General features: G+C 38.8%; 1 protein-coding gene across 4 annotated transcripts in view; it reads left to right on the top strand.

The window, feature by feature from the left end:
• Positions 1–20,871, top strand: part of SLC1A2 (solute carrier family 1 member 2) — a 472,492-nt gene that overhangs the window by 394,302 nt on the left and 57,319 nt on the right. For all 4 annotated transcript variants that reach the window (XM_044082654.1, XM_044082653.1, XM_044082650.1 and 1 more), the window contains exon 7: positions 16,247–16,480. In XM_044082654.1, coding sequence (XP_043938589.1) covers positions 16,247–16,480 — 234 coding nt within the window. The remainder of the gene's footprint in view (positions 1–16,246; positions 16,481–20,871) is intronic.

Genomic DNA, 20,871 nt, shown 5'->3' with positions numbered 1-20,871 from the left:
CAAAACTATTGGGGATTATTAGGATATTAAGATATTTTATTTATTGAGTGTGAGAACACTAATCTAGGTTCTAAGAAACACAGAAAACCTAGTTCTGAAAATGGTCATTTACACATTTTAATGAGCTACTTAATGTTATTACAACAAACATTGTCAAAGGAAGAGCTGTACATTGTTCCAGGCTCACCAGCACAGATTGAGTTCAAAGATGAACTGCTAAAGCAAAGTCTCTGAGCGGGTGAGCCAGTATATCATCATGAGGTATGTTTCTGAGATTTAGTAAATTCAAAAACAACATTGGTATTATTACACTTTAACTTTTCAAGTAATTGCTTTGCACTCAGTACTGCACATTCAACAAGTCCATTTGACTGTGGATCATCTGGACTACTAGTAACATACAAAATTCCATTCTCTGGCAAACCTCTGACACAATTAACTGGTGAATTGCATACCATTGTGAGAGAGTAATGTCTGTGGACTGCCATGGACTTGAAAAATGGCATTTCAACTTAGTAATGACTGTAGTAGAAATTAAATTAGGTAGTAGAGTGATCTTGAACCAATTTGAATAAGAGTCTACCAGTAATAAGTAATGTTGAGTGTTGCACTAGAATATGTCAGTAGCTACAGTTGACCAAGGTAGATCAAGGACCTGAATTAGCTGAAGTGGCTCTCTTTGCAAATATGCTTTAGTTTACATACTGAAAAGGAAGAACATGCTCCATCAATGTCTTTCACTAGAGAAGTCCAATATGCTAGTCCTCTTGCTCTTCTCTTAGTAGATTTGGAACCTGGGTGACCACAGTGCAAAATTTTGATATATTCTTGTTGTAAGGATGCCGGAACAATGATTTTGGGACCTTTGAAAATGATCCCATCTTCCATCAACAACTCATCTCTGTAAGGAAAGTAAGATTGCACTTCTGGTGGTACACTGGATTGTTTGATGGCCATCCAACACTGATATATTAATTGAGCTTCTGCAAAATTGGATCAGTCATTGTATGAATCAAGCTGTTCTGTTGTATTTCTTGGTGATATGGATAAGGTATCAGCCAGATAAAGAAGTTTACATTTCGTATAGACCATTTTGAAGTTATACTTCTGCAATTTAAGCATCATTCTTTGTAATCTCGCTGGAGCTGAATGCATAGGCTTCTTTAAAATAGTAACCAAAGGTTGATGATCAGTTTCAATCTGAATTTCTCAACTATAGATATAATCATGAAATTTGAAACATGCAAACACTATTACCAAAAGTTCTTTCTCAATTTGAGCATACTGCATCTTGGAATGGGTATGTTTTTTAGATGCGTAGGCTGCTGGCTTGCTTCTTGAAGAATAACTGCACCTAAAACCAAAATTTGAAGCATCTCAGGAGGGAGTTACTGGTTTGTTGACATCATAGTATCTCAATGTTGGTGAGGTAGGAATTTTCTGCTTAAGAACTTCAAATGCTGTTTGGTGCTGGTCTAGCCATGACCAGGTAATATTTCTACATGTGAGCTCTCTCAAAGGTGCTGTCAACTCACTGAAGCCTGGTATACATTTGCCTGAGTAATTGACCATACCAAGAAAACATTGTAGAGCTTGCACATTGTCTGGTGCTGGCATTTCAAGAATGGCTGCTTGCTTGGATAGGTCCGGTCTCAAGCCCATACTTGTAAATAAATAACCTACATGTGTAACTTCTGGAAGTCTGAATTTGCACTTCAGAGGATTGAGCTTTAAGATCACTTCATGTGCTCTGTCTAGAACTCTCAAGATTTCTGTCATGCTCTGCCTCACCATTGCCTATGAGCAATATCATCTACTATTATGGAGCATGGATAGCCCAAAAAAAATTGCTCCATTGCATGTTGAAAGACTTCATTTGCAGAATTTATTCCAAATGGCATTCTGAGGAATCTATATCTTCCAAATGGGGTACTGAATGAAGTCAGTAATGAATATTTGAGATCAAGCATCACTTGCCAAAATGAACTCTTTGCATCTAAGACAGAAAAAAAACAATGCCGTTCGGTATCAGAGCTGCAACCTCTTCGACTGTATGCATGGGTTTATGGGGTCTCTTCAATGCTTTGTTCAAATCTCTTGGGTCAATACATACTATTATTTCATCTGAGCCTTTTTTATGAGCTGCAACCATGGACGACACCCATTTGGTAGGTTCTGTAATTGGACATATTACACCTTGTTACACCATTTTGTCCAGCTGAGCTTTGATCTTATGCTGCATAGCTATTGGAACTCTTCTTGCTGATCTGCCCACTGGACTGATTTCTGGGTCTAATTTCATGGAATACACAGCTGGAAGTTTTCCCAATCTGTCATCGAAAACATCAGCATACTCTGAAAAAATAGTATTCATGAAGCTGGAACAAGGACATGTGCTTATCTGATGAACTTCTTTGGTAAAAGAAAGAAGATTCATTTTCAAACTATCTCTGATACCCAATGACTGCACAGGTCTTCATACCACATCAAACCATAGGCTAAAACAGTTCTTAGCCACATAACATGAAAGCACTACTGAGCCTTTGGTTTGAATTTCTTCACTTCCATAGGCTACAAGGTTCACACAACTAGCCACATTTAGTTGTTCATCAGCTTTGACCCTTGCAAAAGTTATCTGCAGACATAACATTACACTTCGAACCAGTGTCTGCTTTGAACTCCGTGGATTTACCATTGATCTGGATAGTACAAAACTTCATTTCTTGCCAATAAATCTACTGCATCAATCTTTTCACCAATTACTGGCACACCATCTATGTAGAAAGCAGACGGTTGCAGTTCTGTTTGATCAACTTGCTTTTTGGAGTGATCCTTCTTTGTAACTCTGATGCTTACTCGATTTACAAATTCTTTGAAAATGGTTCCATTTCTTACACTTATGGGGTCTGTATTATGATATTGACATGTTAAAATGTCGACTCTGACTTGTTCAACATGAAAATGTCGATCTACAAGGTTACTGAAATGCCAAATCACCAATTTCTTTCCAACAGAAAGAAATTGGTTGGCTGTTCTCTTACACCTGCCCTTTCCCTGACTGTAGTGCGGTCTCGGAGTTGGAATATTTAGTTAGTGGGGGTGTGGGGGGGCAAATATGTTTGTTTTTGTGTGATGTTGGTGTTTGGTCAACCGATTTCTTTCCATTGGAAAGAAATCAGTGATTTGGCCATTCGGTAACCTTGAAGTTTGACGTTTTCATGTCGAACAAGTCAGAGTCAACATGTCTACATTATAATATAGACCCCACTTATGACATTGCTGACCAAATGCCATGCACTTTTTTCTTCTGTGCCCACGGTTGGCACCACAATTGCGATAGTTAACAATAAAGCTTGATTTGGGTTTTGCTGATTCACTCTTATGCTGTACTGAGCAATGTCTGCTTTGCACTAGATACCCTTTGTTCTGCACGGAACATGCTCCTTTAACTGAACTGTTCTTAGAATGTGCTAGAAAACCATGGGTTCTACCTGGAAGTCCTACAGGGGCTGCTGCTGCCAAGTGCTTAGACCTACCTTCACCTGTCACATGTTGCATGCTGTCTACATGAGGTCTGGAGCCAACTGAAACCACGATCTTATCACTAGCGAGCATATTTGTGTGCCTTTCTGTAACTTCATGAATCTGACAGATCTCAATGTCTTTACTCATCGTAAATCATTGTCACAAAGCAAAATCTCTCGGAGCAGGATTATTAATACCACACACAAGCCTGTCCTTTATCAACTCCTCCTGTAAATCACAAAACCTACACATTTTAGCTTTGTTTCTCAGGTCAGCACTATACGCTGCAAACGTTTTCCCTTCCTTTTGATCTCTCATGTAAAACAAATGCTTCTGCAGTGTAACATTAGTCTGGGGGTTACACATTTCTCAGAATTTGAATTTTAAACACTCTGGGTCTTCCCTTGATTCAGCCTGCACAACAACATGATGAGTTTCTCCTTCACATTCATAAACTGCTTGTGCATAGACAAATTAATGCTTCCTTTCAATAGCCTCTGACCCTGCTAGGGTCAGCAAAATAAATGCCCTGATACATGCATCTCTATCAGAATAAACTGCTTGTATAAATATATAGTATTTTTGCTCAAATATTCTCCAATTCTCTACTTTATTCTGATTAAACACAAGTGGTTGTGGCTTGCAAAATCTGTCTGCCATATTGACATATCTCAGTGAAAACACTTGCAAATATGCACATATCCACACACTTATACATACACATATGCATGCGCTTGAAATGTATGCCCGTACTTGTAACAACATAACGAGCCTCTGTATAACTGAATTTAACTTGGTATTTACATGCACACACAGATCTTTGAAATGCTTCTTAAAGGTACAGCACACCTCTTATTCTTCAGATTGGCACTCAGTGGTAGATATCAACATCTATTCTTTTATCCAACAGATATTCCTCAATTCATTGATAAGAAATGTGGAACTGATTTTTTTGATACGGGGGAATATGTCACATTATTATGCAACAAAACTGGCCATGGCATTATTATATTCTTCAATACTGAATATCACCCCCCTCCCCCTATATCTGGCTTCATAACTCATATCTTTGTTGTTCCTAAACCTATTTAAAATTTCCCTTTCCTTCCTACTCAAATTTGAAAGGATCCTCTTGTCTTGAGAGAACAGTTAGTTCATACATGTCCTCCATAATTGCCTTCTCAAAAATTTGAATAATGAAATTTAAGGGTTTGTTAAAAGTACTGCATTTTTTAGGTCATAAATGATTGATTAACCTATTAGCCATTCCTACCTGGTTCTTAAAAATGTCTCCAAATTCTATTCTTACTAGTTGGAATGAACTTAAACACTTTCAAAAATAAGGTAAAATGTTCCTAAAAAAGGGGTATTTCTGTGTTAATTGTATATCCAAAACCCTTGTAGAAACCTGTAATACCACAGTTACTGAAAACTATTAAGTCTTCCTCGCCCTCCCAATTTCTGATTGTCCTTCCCTGGGGGGTAGTGCTGATGTTGCCCCAAGTCTAATACCTGCCTGGATTTACTGGCCAATCTCTCCAACCAGCATAGTAGGTGAAAATCCTGTGGCCTAGGTGAAATGGAGTCTAGTTCATCAACCCCCCCCCCCCAATGCTCACTATAGGATCCACATCTGGGCTTTGGCAGCGGCTGATCTTTTTCCACAAAAGAAACTCCTTTATTTCCCCTTCTAACAACCTGTATATTAGGGATGGAATATGCTTTTTTCTGGGAATATTGTTTAATATCCCTTTCAAGCTTCCATGGTTTCTTAATAAAGACTTTTTGACACTTTGTGTCCACTTTAGCTAACATCTTTTCATATAAAAACTTATTCAAAAATAATAAATCCACATTTAAAATACTGTGACTAAGCCTTTCTACTTCAGGACCTAGTATAATCAATGCAAAGTCATTACAATTAAGAATCTTTGATATTAGCACAAAGCCACATTTGTCAAAAAAGTTAATTATTTTCAATCTGTAGGTATTTATATAAATAAATATATTTAAATTAAATTAAAGTAATTATAAATAAAATAAATAAATAAAAATAAATTTGAATTTGTACAGCTTCTTTTCCAACATAAAGATCAAGAAAGTCTTTCATAGTCTGATAGTCTTTAAAATGTTTGTACATGCTCCTCTTTGGAACTACACCTTCTATTTGGTTGAAACCAAAAGTCTTATCAAATAATATACTTAAACTGTGGAACGGAGCACTCCCCTGTTCCTCCATTAACATCAGTCACATTCTGTGGCTGCTCAACTACCCTGGCATATGATTTTACAGTTTTAAAGCCAGTACCTGCAAACTCCATACATGGATGCTTTCTTGTTGTTTCCTGAGACAATTCATTGACACTACTAGGGCCCTTAAGACTGTTCTTGTTAGGGAAAGGAGCACCTCCATCATTATTTACCACCTGCAGTGGCTCAAATATATTCCTCGTTGCAAACACTGTTGCCTTTGTTGGCCGACACCAACTGTGAAGAGGGATTGTGAACATCACTTCCTGTAGCAATGGGAGAAGATGCAATACCACTCACTCTCTTTAAAATGCCTCTGTCATTAGTCTGTGTCAGTAGTTCAATCAAACAAGTTAAATCACCTTTTAAAGAGGCAACATCCTCTTTTAGTTGAGCAACCTCACAGATATTTCCGGAGTTATTAACCCAGAATTCTGCAATTTGTAGTTGGTGTGAAGAATGCATCATCAGCAGTTATCCTTCTGAGCCAAATCCATGACTAAATAACCAGAAAAACAAAAAAAATTGTGTCTCAAAATAAAAGTAATAAATGCCCAATTTGACTCTCCAGGAGGTTCATAGCTGACAGTTTTTTCCAATAAAACGTCCAATAATAATAATAAGTGCTTTTGTCCTATAAATGGAGTTCATCCAAACTATAATGAACACTATAAATACTTTTACAAAGTTCCATTCCTACTAAATTAGCCAATTAAATAATTACTTAAATGAAAAGAAGCCTCTTAAAGTCCAATTCCTGTTTTAAAAACCCTTAAGAATAATACATATCCATATTCCACTGCACTCCTACTACACATAAAAGCTTTTAAAAGTAGACAAGTTGAATTTTCTCTCCTCCCCATGTTCATATTAACAGTCTTTAAAAAACATTTGAAACAGTAAAATAAATAAGTACATGAGCCTGTTTATATGGAAGCTGCCTTCTCTTTTAAAATTGCATCCCTTACAATCCCAGGCCAATAAAGGTTCTGCATAATACGTTTCTTGGTATGCTTTATGCCCTGCAAAAGCAATGTCATGGGCTAGGGCTAGAAGTGCCAGACAGTAGGTTCTAGGCACTGCCAACTGCTGTATTACCTCACCCTCTAGCCCTCCCCAGGTGGTCCAGTTTCTACAGTAACCCTTTGTTCCAGTACAAACTCCCCTTTTCCTTGAGAATCAGGTGCCTCCCAAGCTACCTCCATCAAACCTCCTAGTGTAGTGTCTGAGAGCTGAACCTGTCTCAACTGTACCTTTGTGACCCCTCCAAGCTCCCCTTCCACAGGAAGTCTGGTATCTTCTGACAGTGGTGCCTCCCTTTCAGCCTGGATACTACCACTCACTTCTGCCCTTGCAGTCACTCTGTCCAAGGGAACATCAATACCTACCAGCAGCTGTGGCTCACCTTCAGGCTCACTACTACAGGGTAGTCCCTCCCTGAAATAGACACCTCAACAGCCCTGGCTTCAGGTGTGGGGTCTGACTGGGTCTCCCCCAGGCTACCAACCCCACATACCTGTCTGGATGCACACAAGGTACTGCATTATCGAAATCAAAATTGTGAAAATGAAACTCTATATATTTATCTTGTGGTTGCAGAGAGTGCCCACACTTTCAGTAACAATTGCCTACAGGCTACAGAAGTTCAATTAATATTCACGCCACTGCTCACCAATATGTGACATCCCGTCCTCTGGGCAAGTAATCATGAAGCCTCAATCCTCACCATGGTAAGGGATGTTCACTTGGAACAAAAATATAGATGCACAAAGTATTTCCAGATTCAGCTCTCTACCCAAAGCACAATTTCCTTTAAGAGCATGTGGGGAACACATTACCACCCTGGGGCTGGGTTTTCCTTTCTCTCTCAACCCCCAAATAAGACTCCACACTGACCATTCCTGCAGAGTTGAGTCCTCAGTTGAATGTTCCAAGCCAAGTCCTCCATCACCCTCTCTGTGAAACCAGTGCTCTGTGTCCCTGCTTCAAGTAGCTGACAAACACACTCTTAAAGATTTGATTTTTACACACACCCACACCTGGGAAAGGCTGGCACAGATTTGCCATCTATGCCCCCTTTGCCCTGACTATAAGGTAGGTACTGCCACTAGAACACTCCAAAGCCATTACTCTAAGGCTCTTACAAGGATACCCAATTATACTGAGTAAAATTAATATTATTACAAATGGTAGGTAGTGTTTGACCAATGCAGCAAGGCTTTCAAGCATGGCCACAGTGTCACCAAATATAAATACTCTCAAAGGTTAAAATATTCTCTAAAAGACCAGCTACAATGAAGAGTTTAAATATATTTAATAATAAATAGTAAAAGAACATGAAAAGGCTAAATACCTGTTACAATAAACACCAGAGTTTCAATCATAGGAAATATTAAAAATACAGATGGATAGATTCCCACAAATACAGAAAATCAGTACTTCACTAATCTCACTATATTTTCCAGACTGATCTCAATAATTACTGTCCCCTAGTTCACTTACTAGAGCAAGGCAAGATGATGTAAATGAGTGGTCCTACTTTTGTCAGGTTTCACCAACAGACTGCCCTGATATTTATGTCTCATCTAGTATTAAAACATCATTTCAGTAAAAATTACAGAATGACATCACATGCATCTGGTCATCTGACTCTGGTTCCCACACTACCCCCTTTACTAGAAAATGAACCAGAATCTAGCCCATATGTGTTACTATACACACACAGAGCTTTGCTAAGATTGATTATAGCATCTGGAAGTTATAAAACTATTTCAAAACTTTCATCCTTCCAGGGTAGCAATTATTTCATCCCTAAGGACAATACAGTGGAATTCCTGGTCCTGGTTTTCGCAGACATTTTATCTCTGGCTGCAGTCAGAACTGTAAGATACAATTGTTATGGCCTAAACCAGTTAATTTAATTTCAGACTATTTTTCAAAGTTAGCTTGACCGAGGTTAACCTATTTTCTTCCAGTATCCTCCATTACCATATATTGATTTCAACAGTTACAATACAGTCTGACATACAGGTTGTCCAGCAGGACCCACTGCTTGTGCATGTTTAACACAAGCCAACTTTACAAATACATTTTCAGCACAAGCACCTCTACAAATCGGTTTGATATACAAATGACATACAATTCTTTGCAAAACTCCAGCTAGCTATGCTTGCATATATTACACATCCTCTGCCCTACTACTTCTGGCAGAATGCCTCACATCATCACAGTTTCATCCCAATGTAATAGCATAGATAGTCTAGTCAATACCCAGGATTGTATTTATTAATGACTTCCCATGGCCAGGAGGGTTATGGGCCCTATCCCTGGTAAGAATTTATGGTGCCCTAGTCACTCAGCCAGGTTCCTTTTGAACAGTGTCATAGAGATGCTCTGCTCATGTGAATCTGACAGCCTATTCCAAAGATGCTGCAATTGCCGGGAGACAAATCTGTCCCTCCAGTATATCCTATTCAAGTTGCAGGCCTTATTTAGGCCCCTGAAATGGGTAGCTCTAGTCCCATTTGATTTACAGATGTACAGCAAATTCATTAAGTTTGGGTTGGAAATTGCTTTGTAAGCCAGGCATAAGTCACCCGTAAGAAGTATATGTGATACTGAGTAAAGTGACAGGAACTTTAGTTGGTCTGTGTAAGGCATATTCTGGAGTCCTTAGTTCTTCTTGGTTAGAAACCTCTGACATCTCTCCAGTTGCTACAGATACTTTGTAGGCTACATGTCTAAAGGGGTGTTGTACTCGGTTATGGGCCTGATTAGTGATGGGTATAGAGGGATTATAACCTCCATTGATGTACAGGTGATGACTTTGATAATCAAGTGTGCTACATAGAAAGCCTTCGTTACTACAGTAGACATATGGTAGTAATAATTAAGGTCAATCTACTTGTGATCCCAGATGTCTCATCACTTTTTAGGTACGTGGGTTATTGTTGTTAATTTAATAGTCTGAATGGGCATTGTTTTTACCGAAGAGACTGATGATGCATTTCTTTGCATTCAGTTTGAGACCATGACTATGACACCAGTCGTTGGTCTGCGTAAGACCATCCTGAAGTATACTTGCATCATTTGGGGATTTAGTAATTGCACCCAGTTTGCCATCGTCCGCAAACTTGGTCAGCCACATCCCCTTAGTTTTGGCCTGAACTTCTATGAAGTATATACCAAACAGTAGGGGTCCCAGCATTGACCTTGTGGCACCCTGCTGGTGACAGGTCTGCTGGTCGATGTGGAGTCACCCACTTGGATAGTGTGTGACTGTTTTGTGAGCCAATTGGCAATTCATCATACAACAAAGGGGTTTACATTCAGTTTGCTACGTTTATCGGTGATGCCTGAGTGTGGAATTGTGTCAAAGGCCTTTGCCAAGTTAAGGCATGCTGTGTGCACAGATTTGCCCTACTCAATGGCCCTGGTCATATTTTTCAAAGAAATCCACAGGGGATAACATGCAGGATCTGCCCTTGACAAAGCCAAATTGGGTTGGATCCAGGGTTTGGAGGTTGCCTATGTCTTTATCTATGAGGTTGATGGTGATGCATTCCATGGCTTTAAAGATGAGGCTGGTCAGACGTATGGGTCTATAATTTGGTGAGTCTGTTGCTAAGCCACCTTTGTGGAGGGGAATAAATGTTGCTGTTCTTCATTCCACAGGAAAAAAAAGCCGGTGGTTAGGCTGTGAATGAATAGGTACTTAATGGTCATGCTACTTCATGTTTTAGTTTGTTTAGAAGACAGCCTGGGATGCTGTCTGTTCCCATAGAGGCTGTGTTCTTTGCCTTAAACAAGGCTTTAATTACATCCTCTTTGGATATGTAGGGTGGGGAGGAAATTGGGGCAAGGATTATGATAACCTGGAGGGGATGAGGGAGTGAAATTTTCACCAAATCTGTCCACTAGCAGGTTTGCTATTTTTGCAGGATCAGTGTGTGTTATACTGTTAGTCACTAGTTCAGCCCATGCTTGGGTCATACCTTTTAAGCTTTTAAACTTTGTTTGTTTGTTAGTTTGTTTGTTTAGAAGACAGCCTGGGATGCCGTCTGGTCCCAAAGAGGCTGTGTTCTTTGCCTTAGACGAGGTTTTAATGACATGCTCTTTGGATATGTAGGGTGGGTAGGAAATTGGCACAAGGCTTGTGATAAGTATGGAGGGGATAAGGAAGTGAAATTTTCACCAAATCTGTCCACTAGCAGGTTTGCTATTTCTGCAGGATCAGTGCGTGTTATACCATTAGTCACTAGTTCAGCACATGCTTGGATCATACCTTTTAAGCTATGTACGTAGCTCTAAAAGGCCTTATGATTATCCTTGGCTGTGAAAACTAAGCTTTTCTCAGTTACCCTTAGAGGATTTGACATGTCTTATTTGCCTGTTGAGGTGTGTGCTTTTCCATTGTTGGGGCCTTGCCTATTTTTCATAGACGGCAAACTTTTTGTGTTTATTGTAAAGATTATTGATGCTCGATGTCTACCATAGTGGCTCCTTTTTTTCTTGGAGCTCTGGCTTTGATAGTCTCTCTGGAACAGCTGAGTCTACACAGTTAAAGTGATTGTACAGGGCTTTAGGTGTAAGCTTTGTTGTAGTTACCACTTCCAGCTGGGGGTGGAGCTTGGAATTCATTTATACCTTCCCCTAGGAGGGTATAGTTTGCTTTGGTGAAATTTTTTAGTCTGACTTCACCTTTTGTGAGTTCTGGTGTTTGTGCCAGTTTGAAGGCGACTGATTTGGGGTCAGATTTAACTAATGAGGGTCCAACAGTTGCGGTGGTGCCTTGTTATGTTAGGACCAGATCTGGTATGTTTTTTTCTCTTGTTGGGGTTTGAACAATTTGTTCCAGGGCATTTGAGTTAACAAAGTCAAGGAACTTTTGTGCTAGTGAGTTGGGGCTAGGGTAGGCTTCCCTGTTGAAAGTGGGATAATTGAAATCCCCCATGACCAGATTGTTTGGCAATATTTGGATTGACTCCAGTTTGGTCAAGTAGCCCTTGTGCACATTGCGATCCATGGAGTGGGATCTATAACTAGCTACAACTTGAATGAGTGTCTTGCCCACAGTAGTCTGGACATGGAACAACTCCATGGAATTGTCAAGATCTAACTATTCAGGAGGTGAATTTATCTGTAATATAGATGGAAATACTGCCTCCTTTGGTTCTCACATGTTTGTTTTGTGGTCTGGAGGTGTGGAAGGCATTGTAGCCTTGTAAGGCTGTGATACTCTTAGGCCTTGAACCAGGTTTCTGTGACTGCACAGACAGCTATATCCTCCAGTCATATTAGTGCTTCTAGGGTGTGCAGTTTTTGGTTTAAGCTCCTAGCATTTAGAAGCATAATCCTTTTCGTATGGCTGGCAATTTTCATGTTGGCAATTTTGTTTTTGAGACCTTGCCTAAAAAAAGGCACTATGGGGGAGGCAAAAGCCTTAGCCAGCAGCTAAAAGATTAGTGGTGCGAGGTGCAAACTGTCTCTGGTAAAGCAGTGAGGTTTGTTGACTGTGTTGTCCCAGGCTGACGGAAACTGGATCCCCTTTGAATGACAGCAAAAATTATTGAAGTTTGTCATTTTTTTGTTTATACTGTGGCATCATTCTAGGTGAAGGTTATGTGCTGCTCAAGACTAGGTGCATACCTGTCTGGTACACATATTCGGAGAGCTCAATCATGTTTCTCTTCATATAGTCCAGTGAGGTACATCTCACTTCATTCACTACAACTGGTCTATATTATGTGATTGAAGCTAGCTTTAATTTAGTCGAGTAACTAAAGCTCAATCACTAAATGTCGAAAACGCAAAACCGCGAATGGCAGTTTCCACTCAGGGAAACAATTTCTTTGGCCTTTACGCAGATTTTGCCATTTCTACAATGTGGAGCAATCTTGGAGTTGGTATATTAAGTTGGGGGGTGTGGGGGGCTTGATTTGTGTTTAATATTTTTGTTTTATTGTTAGGACTATGGTATTGTTTCCCTGCATGGAAACCTTTCGCGATTTAGCATTTTCGATATTTAGTGATCAAGCTTTAGTTACTCAACTAACTAAAGCTTTGATCACTTAATATAGACGCACTACAACACATGCTATGAGAGAGTCATAATGGTACTTGTTGAGAGACCTGCGTGCATGTGTGATCTGATGAATCCTGGCACTGTACAGGCAGCTGACTGTGACTTTCTCCTTATCTAGGCGTATCTGGGCAGCGCAGTGGTGCAGCTGTTAATGCTGTTGCCTCACAGCAAGAGGTTCTCTGGTTCAAATCTCGGCTGGGGTGCCTTCTGTGTGGAGTTTGCATGTTCTCCCTGCGTTCGCGTGGGTTTCCTCCGGGTACTCCGGTTTCCTCCCACATTCTAAAGACATGCTTCTGGAGTATTTCTCCCCGGGCCTCCGCTGAAAACAGGATCTGTGGAACCTAGTCGGACTTTCCCGGTCAACAAATGTTAAATAAATAAATAAAAATAAAAATCTAACCTGGTGAGTGGGACATACATGTGTCTCACTATGTTGTCTCCAATGACGAGAATATTTGGGTTTTTTTTGAGTGTTATGTCTTAAGGGCTTAGTAGGTGAGACACTGGTGTTGCTATGCATCTTGGGTGCTGTAGGAACTGTGTTAGTTGTAGCTGTCTTGTGTTTTGGAGGTCTTTGGTGTTTCGGTAAGTTTTTGAGAGAACTTCTGCGTATGTAGATTTCTGTTGGGACACATACTGTATGTATGAGTAGAGGTGGGTGAGTTGACAATCTCTTCAGTGTTACTGTTTTGAGTGCGAGAGAGCAGGGATTCAAGATTCTTGGTGTAGATAAAGCTCTATGTGAGGGAGTTATTAGTAGAGGGTTGTCAGTGTACATGAAGCAGTTGCTACACTTCCTCAGGAGACCCAAGTAAGCAAGGCTGTCAGGAGAAACAAGGGTAGTTCAACTGTCCATAATGCTAGGTTTTAAAAACTGTTATCACAAAGGGGCTGCTTTCAGGACTGACCTAAGAGGTGCTCTATAGATGCATATTTCTAACAGGTTTTTTGGCTGGTGGATTAATAGGCCACAGCTAACTAGCAATACTTCTTAGGCCAGAGGCGTACTAAAGATGAGGATTACACTAATGTACTGCAGCTGTGTCTAATGGAAAGACTGTTGAAATTATGTGCCCTACTGTGGCGCACAATTACATGGCAATGCAAGGTGCTGTGTGATGGGCAAGCAAGCAGAAACCCACTCAAATGCAGGGCTTGTATACAAGAAGCTAAAAACTTTAAACTTTTACAAAACTCAAAAGAACCAATAAGGATGCTTGCTTCAAGCCTTAGACCAATCACCCTTCAACAGACAGGTTCCAATCAGCACACTTTTCTCTCAGTGGTGCAGAGGGGCCCTTTCCAATCAAAGATGGCTTGGAAAATGGGCTCAGAATACAACAACCACTACAAACAGACCCAGATGCAGCAAACCTGTATCTGGACTATGCTGCAACTGCTAGCTGCACTAATTTAGGCAGGAAACACAAATAATGCTTTAAACAGCAGAAAAACAGCAATGAGACATTAAAGAATGTTTTAAACTGTGTCAATAGTTGTGTTAATAAGTGCATAGGTAAATACTATGCTAGCGGCCCTTGTCGGCCATTTTAAGCCTAGCCAATTCCCCACAAAGGTGAGAATCATACACTGTACATTGTATCTGTGAGATAAACACCTTAACCATTATGCCAGTCCTCCAAACCCCAACATTTCAGTAGGAAATGGATGACAAACCAACAACAGGTTCATAGTTGCAAGGCATCTCATCGAAACGAAGACACACTCAGGCCTGCAGCATCCCCACCCCTCCTTAAAGTACAACATGGTATCAGCAGTCCACCTAGATGATGTGGGAGTAGAACCCACAGCCATCTTCAAAAAAAAGAAGCAAGTATGCTACCTGTTGTACTAACACTGCTTGATAAGGAGACCACGTTTTGTGATGTGTGTGTGTGAATGTTTTGGAATGTGTATTTGTGAGCACAAGTGTTTTGGTTAGGGCTAATGTAAGGGTTAGGTTGGGAGAAAGAATTTATTTCAGAAATTAACATGTAGGGTTAGGGCAGGGTTAAGATTAGCATACATGCATGCATGCATGCATATGCAAGGTGAAATAGGGGTCTGCTTGCTATCCTATGGGACAACAAACTGCAGGACAACAGCCAACACAGGTTTATAACCAGAAGAAGATGACAATTAAACCTGCTCAAGTAATATAACTGGAAATAGGGGAATATTCATAGTTGTCTACATGGATTTTCACAAAACCTTTTGAGTCAGCCTTGCACAGGTGATTGTAAGGAAAACTGGATACCTTAGAAGTAGGACCAAGGCTAAGGAATTACATGTTTGAAATGTAGAACAGAGGGAGGTATGGGTTTAGTGAGAGTGGAATGTCAGGAATAAAAAAAAAAGTAACTGTGTTCAGTCCTGGATGTAGTACTCTTAAAGGTGTTTGTTTCAGGTAGAGCTGAGATAAAAAGAACAGCAACAGCCTGGTGTCTGACAGCCCTAAGTTGGGAGGATGACTTAAGAGTCTATAAAGGAATCTGAAAAAGCTGATTTACCTGGCAAAAAGGAGTTGCGTTATGTTAATTTCAGACAGATGTAAAGTACTACAGCTGGACCTTAAAATCCCCAGTGTGAAATAGCTAGACGGAGTGGAATGGTTGATGGTACACTAGGACAAGGACAGAGAGAGAGGTCAGTGCTAGCAGCAAACAGAATGCTGAGGTCTATCCTTATTGAGATAAATTCCAGAAGCAAAGAGGTAATACTTTGGTACTATTTGGCTCTGTGCAGGAAAAACAGAGTTGGATAAGGAGATACAAAAAGCAGATTTTAGAAGCTAGTTATTCCTGAATTTCTAAAAATGTTTCTTTATTGAGGTGGTTATGGACCCTTGCAACCTATCTGTGCTGAAGTGAAGAAATTCAGTCAAAACACCATTCAAGACGGAGTGGAGCAGGTGGAGAGAAAGTGAGAGGGATGGTGGTGGGGGAGATAGAAGGCTATATACTCTTAAAACATAGTGTAAATTATATATATTGTCTCTTCGTGTGCTTCAAGTATCTGTAATATAATGTACATTTAAGGAATTGGACCCATCCAACAAAGATATGCCTTGCATCCTGGATTTGCTTTTACCGCTGTAGGCAGCTGTGGTAGACAGTTCTGTCTGTGTGTGTGCAAGAACATCAAGTGACCTCTTAGTGACAATGGATCAGCAAATGAAGAATAATACTAAGAGATAATCAGTGTCACGGTCAATTCCTGTATTTCTAAAAAGGTATGTTTGTAAATTAAATTAGTCTGCCTTTCTGAGAAAGTCTGCCCTATTGAATAGGCTTAAGTAATTATTGAATTCCTGATGTTTACATTTTCTCACTGCATTTTTCCATTCTTGCCTGCTGCTGTAATTAAATTATTTTTCTTTTTTGTAAGGTATTCACCTCTTGGTATTGCCTGTCTCATCTGCGGGAAGATTATTGCCATTAATGACTTGGAGGTGGTCGCCCGGCAACTTGGAATGTACATGTTGACAGTAATTATAGGCCTCATCATCCATGGGGGTATAATTCTGCCACTGATTTACTTTGCAATTACAAGGAAAAATCCATTCACCTTCTTCGTTGGCATTTTCCAAGCTTGGATTACTGCTTTAGGCACTGCTTCTAGGTAAAATTAAATAATTGTCATGTCTTAATCATATAGAATTTACTTTGTTTTAAATGTTTACTATTTCACAATGTGGAATAAACTCTGATGTGCATTCTTAATTTCTTAGAAATGCCTTGCATCCTTCAAAGCAGGAAACACAGCACATATATGAATTACATCAGAATATAGTTCTGCAGATTGTTGTTTCAATATTCTCAGAAAACATTTACATTTTACTACTGGAACAGATTGGCCTGCAGTACAAGTATGCTATATGATATACTCCCTCTCACACCCCCACCCCTCCCCCTGTCCAAGAGACATTTTAACTCACAAAAATCTTGTTTGAAAATGTAAACAGTATGTGCAGCCACATATTCCTTATCACAGACGGAGTGTTCCAGAGCTTATGAAACAGAAGTGATGCAACTAAATCGATAACATTTTTTTTTTTAGAACACACATGCTAAAAAATCAAAAATCTTGTCCCTGAGAATGGGAGTAAGGCATGCTTCTCAATACTTTTTATCACTTGCTCAGTGTCAGAAGCTCAGAAGTTAATTTAAGCACCTCTGCTATCAAGAAGGTCAAAAAGGCCATGTTTCTACCCCATCCTAATTCCTTAGATACCTATTTTAGAAATAGCATTACAAAGCAGGAGGGGTTGCAGAAGCCCAGAGTTACCATCCTTCTTGTACAATATTAAGATTCCATATTCCTGAGTTGACAGAGCTAAGATAGATCCTAAGGATTCTACATCACTTGGCAGTGCATAGTAGTTTTCCCAGTGCCCTGACCAAATTTCATGTGGACTCTGCAGATCTTTCCTCATGTCATCCCTGAAAAGGACACATTGATCATTAGAACATATGCAGTCAAGAAAATGAAATAAATTGTTATACAGTAATAGGGCTGTTATAAAGCATAAGCCAGATGTTGTTGACGTTGATCCAGCAGTGTGTAAAAGGGATTACATATGGCTTAACTGATGCTGAAGGACAGCCAACATGCTAAAGGTGACCTGTGAACTTCATGGGGGAATGGTAGCTTAGATACAATCAGTTCATAATTGAGTGGATTTGTACTGCAAGAAACTTAGAATTAAAATTGCTGAGTTCTAGGCTGCATTTTAATATTGGAATTTGTAAAACAAAAATTGGGGAGTCTTAGGCTGCATTTTACTATTGAAATTGATAAAATAAATAAACAATGGATATTTATGCATGCTAACATGTTTTGTTACACAGGTCACTTTGTGTCATTATTTTTCTGATCAAAGGGATAGTATGGTCTGTCCTGAAAAATGAGTCAGAAGAGGTAACTATTTTAATGGTTTGTACATTTTATGCTAAAATAGGGACAGCAGAATCCTCGAATTGAACTTTGCTTGACACTGTCCAAAAGAGTCTAATAATTTTATTCTATGTACCATGAGTAGAAAGAGACCATGACCTCTGGTACCTTAATGTCTCACTAAGTCAATGGGAGAACAGAATGATACATAACAAGAAAATGCTTTTCATCAGCTTTATTTTGATGTTTTATATCCTAAATGGAAATAAGGATTCACTGTGGCCCAAAATGAGGCACATAATAGTTTAGAGATAGTCATTAGTACTAAAAGATCATTTTGAAAACGTTCTAACTTTGTGTCTTCATCTGGGGAAATTCTTCCTTCTCTGATATCCCGTGCATTAATGACCTGTTGTAAAAGTCTATATAAAGGGTTGATAAAAGAAATAAGGCAGCATTGCTCTATGGTGCACAAGTGTTTAATCACTGTAGTATGTGTTCATTCCCCCGATGCACCTAAAGAAGGCATTCAGTCTGTGGTTCAAAGAAAAAAACACCTTTAAAAATTCTGACAAAAACTACCAAATCACTCAGATAAATGTCATCCCTGCATCCAGGTTTTATTTATGAGGTGGAGAATACACCTTTTCACCAGGCGCAAACCAGCATTGATGAATGGTCTTGTTCTTTCTGCCCGTCATGAGAAGAAACAAGCAGTAAATTAGGAAAAATGCAGATAATTAGGATCCAAGTTTACAACAGTGATGGAATGGTATGTGGTATATATGGAGAGGCTTTCTCCAGTACCAATATTAGTGAAATAAGACTATTTCTGTGTGTCTGGGAACATTTTATTTTTATGGTCTCTAGTCGTAGTCTGAAGGAAGGGGGGACCAAGACTTTCTACATTTAACATCTCTCTTTCTCTTGTTTGCCAGTGTGATGCAGAATTTATTTTCCCTTTATTTGTCTCTTCAGGGTCAGGTATAATTCTTTTATATGAATGGGGGTCACTGTTTGTTCACTCCTATCATAGTAACAAAGTTAGGGAATGATGCTTTCCTAAATATTTCTTTAAATTTTGATCTCTGGGTGCATCACAGGGAGAAGCACAGAAGTGAATGCACCACTTAGTGAAACCTCTGTAATCAGTCTTTCTACAGACAGAATTTTTGTCTGTGCTAAATTAAACGGAAAACTTCTCATCATGTGTTTTTTTTCTGCCAGGATTCTCAGATTGACAATAAGAACAAGAAGAAGATACTCTATCATTTTATACTTTTTTTTAAGTTACTTGCATAATCAGACCTGACTCTAGAAAAAATAAAAAAGACTCCTCATCATAACTGCAAGACCCGTACTTGTGAGTCTTATAATTAGAAAATGTAATGGTATGAATCTGAAAGAAAATAACGAATTCTGAGATTTGTACTGCAATTAAGTGTTTTTGCAAACCGCTTTTCCACTCCCTAACACCACTACTATTGAAATATACTAAGTCAGAGATCCGTGGCCTCAAAGTAGGGTGCTAAAATCTTAGACTTAGGGCATCTATTCCCCTTTTCACACAGTCTCATTGTACTGCAAGCTGCTCTTTTAACAGGAGACCTTAAAAAGTATGCCTTGTTCAGTAATTCTCAACAGAGTTTCAAGAAGTATTCAATGTGGGAGTAACGTTACAAGGCATGAAAGTACTGAGCTCATTGTTAGTAGCAGGAAAACAAGAGTCTTAGCTGAAGCACGTTTAGTTTTCGTTTTACCCAGCCAAGCAGATAACAATGTCAATCAGTTAGTGTACAATATTACTTCAGCAGAAGATTAACAAAAACGAAAAACTTTACACGTTTTTCACTTTGTGCACATAGTAGAACTAGGAATTAACTAATAAAATATGATGAATTAAAGTAACCAGAACCATACAGAAGTTTTCACTTAAACACTTTCTTTCAAGCATAAAACATTAGTTTTAACATTTGAAATGACTGTAACTTAACTGTGTGTGACTTCAAAAGGGTCTTACGGCTGTGAGACCTGCGGAGACAGTACAGTTACATTACTAATGCTGTCACTAGTGGTATCCCAGGGGCATTTCAATGTTCTATTTCTAGATTTGTAATGTTGTTTACCTTTCCCAGTGCACAACTTGAGCTGGTTTATATACTCCTAAATCTAGATGTACACCGAGATCAAGGGTTTATGAACAATATAGATAAAAAAGGCTAGGAACAACATAGTGATTTTTTTTAGCCACGTGGAGACTTGTAAGGATTTGAAGAAATTAGAATTAAAAGTCTTAGACAAGCCTCATTTGTGTAAAGAGGGAGGTGACCCTCTTAACATCTGCATTAAATACAGAATTTTTCGGAAAATGTAATTTAATGCATTTAAATTTCTGAGGTTAAATTAGTCTATACAATTGTAATTATTTTAAAATGTAGACAATTCCAATAAGTCTCTCTACTATTTTACATCATCATTTATTTATTTGTAGTTGTAATTTAGATTTCTGCATATTTTCTAACTTTCTGAAGTTACCTTTGCTCATTACTTTTTATTAGTTAATTCCTAGTTGATATTTTTATTTTTGGTCACTTTGTTTTCTGAAATGTGTATTTAATCAGTTTGCTGATATGTAGATATTGTCTGAGGAAGTTCAACTTGATTTTGAACAAAAGTGCTAACTCGTTCTAATAGAGATCTTTCACAAATGTAGAAATTGTTTTTCATTTATTAAAAAGCTATGTAACTAGAACAGGCTTCTATGATTTACCAGGTATTGTAAGGATAAAAGTTTTTCTGTTTTCTGTGTTGCATTGACTCAACTCTCAGACATGTTTATTCTACTTGTAGTTAGCAACTGTTTGATCGGGTCCTAACTGCCCAATCACAGCTTGGCAAATCTGTCACTGATTTGTCTTATTTTTATTTTTATGCTGGGATAGCAGAATTGCTGATTGTTTGAGGTGTCAGTGTTGCACTTTATGGGAAAGTTTCTTCTTTCCGCACTGTTGTCCATGATCATTAAGTTAGTGTGTGTGTGTGTGTGTGTGTTGTGTGTGTATATATATATATATATATATATATATATATATATATATATATATATATATATATAT

This window comes from Protopterus annectens, chromosome 9.part0, assembly GCF_019279795.1.
Source record: "Protopterus annectens isolate FY-2018-M chromosome 9.part0, PAN1.0, whole genome shotgun sequence".
NCBI classification, from domain to species: Eukaryota; Metazoa; Chordata; order Ceratodontiformes; family Protopteridae; genus Protopterus; species Protopterus annectens.
Note: the sequence above shows the minus strand (reverse complement) of the source record. Positions and strands in the feature narration are given on the sequence as shown.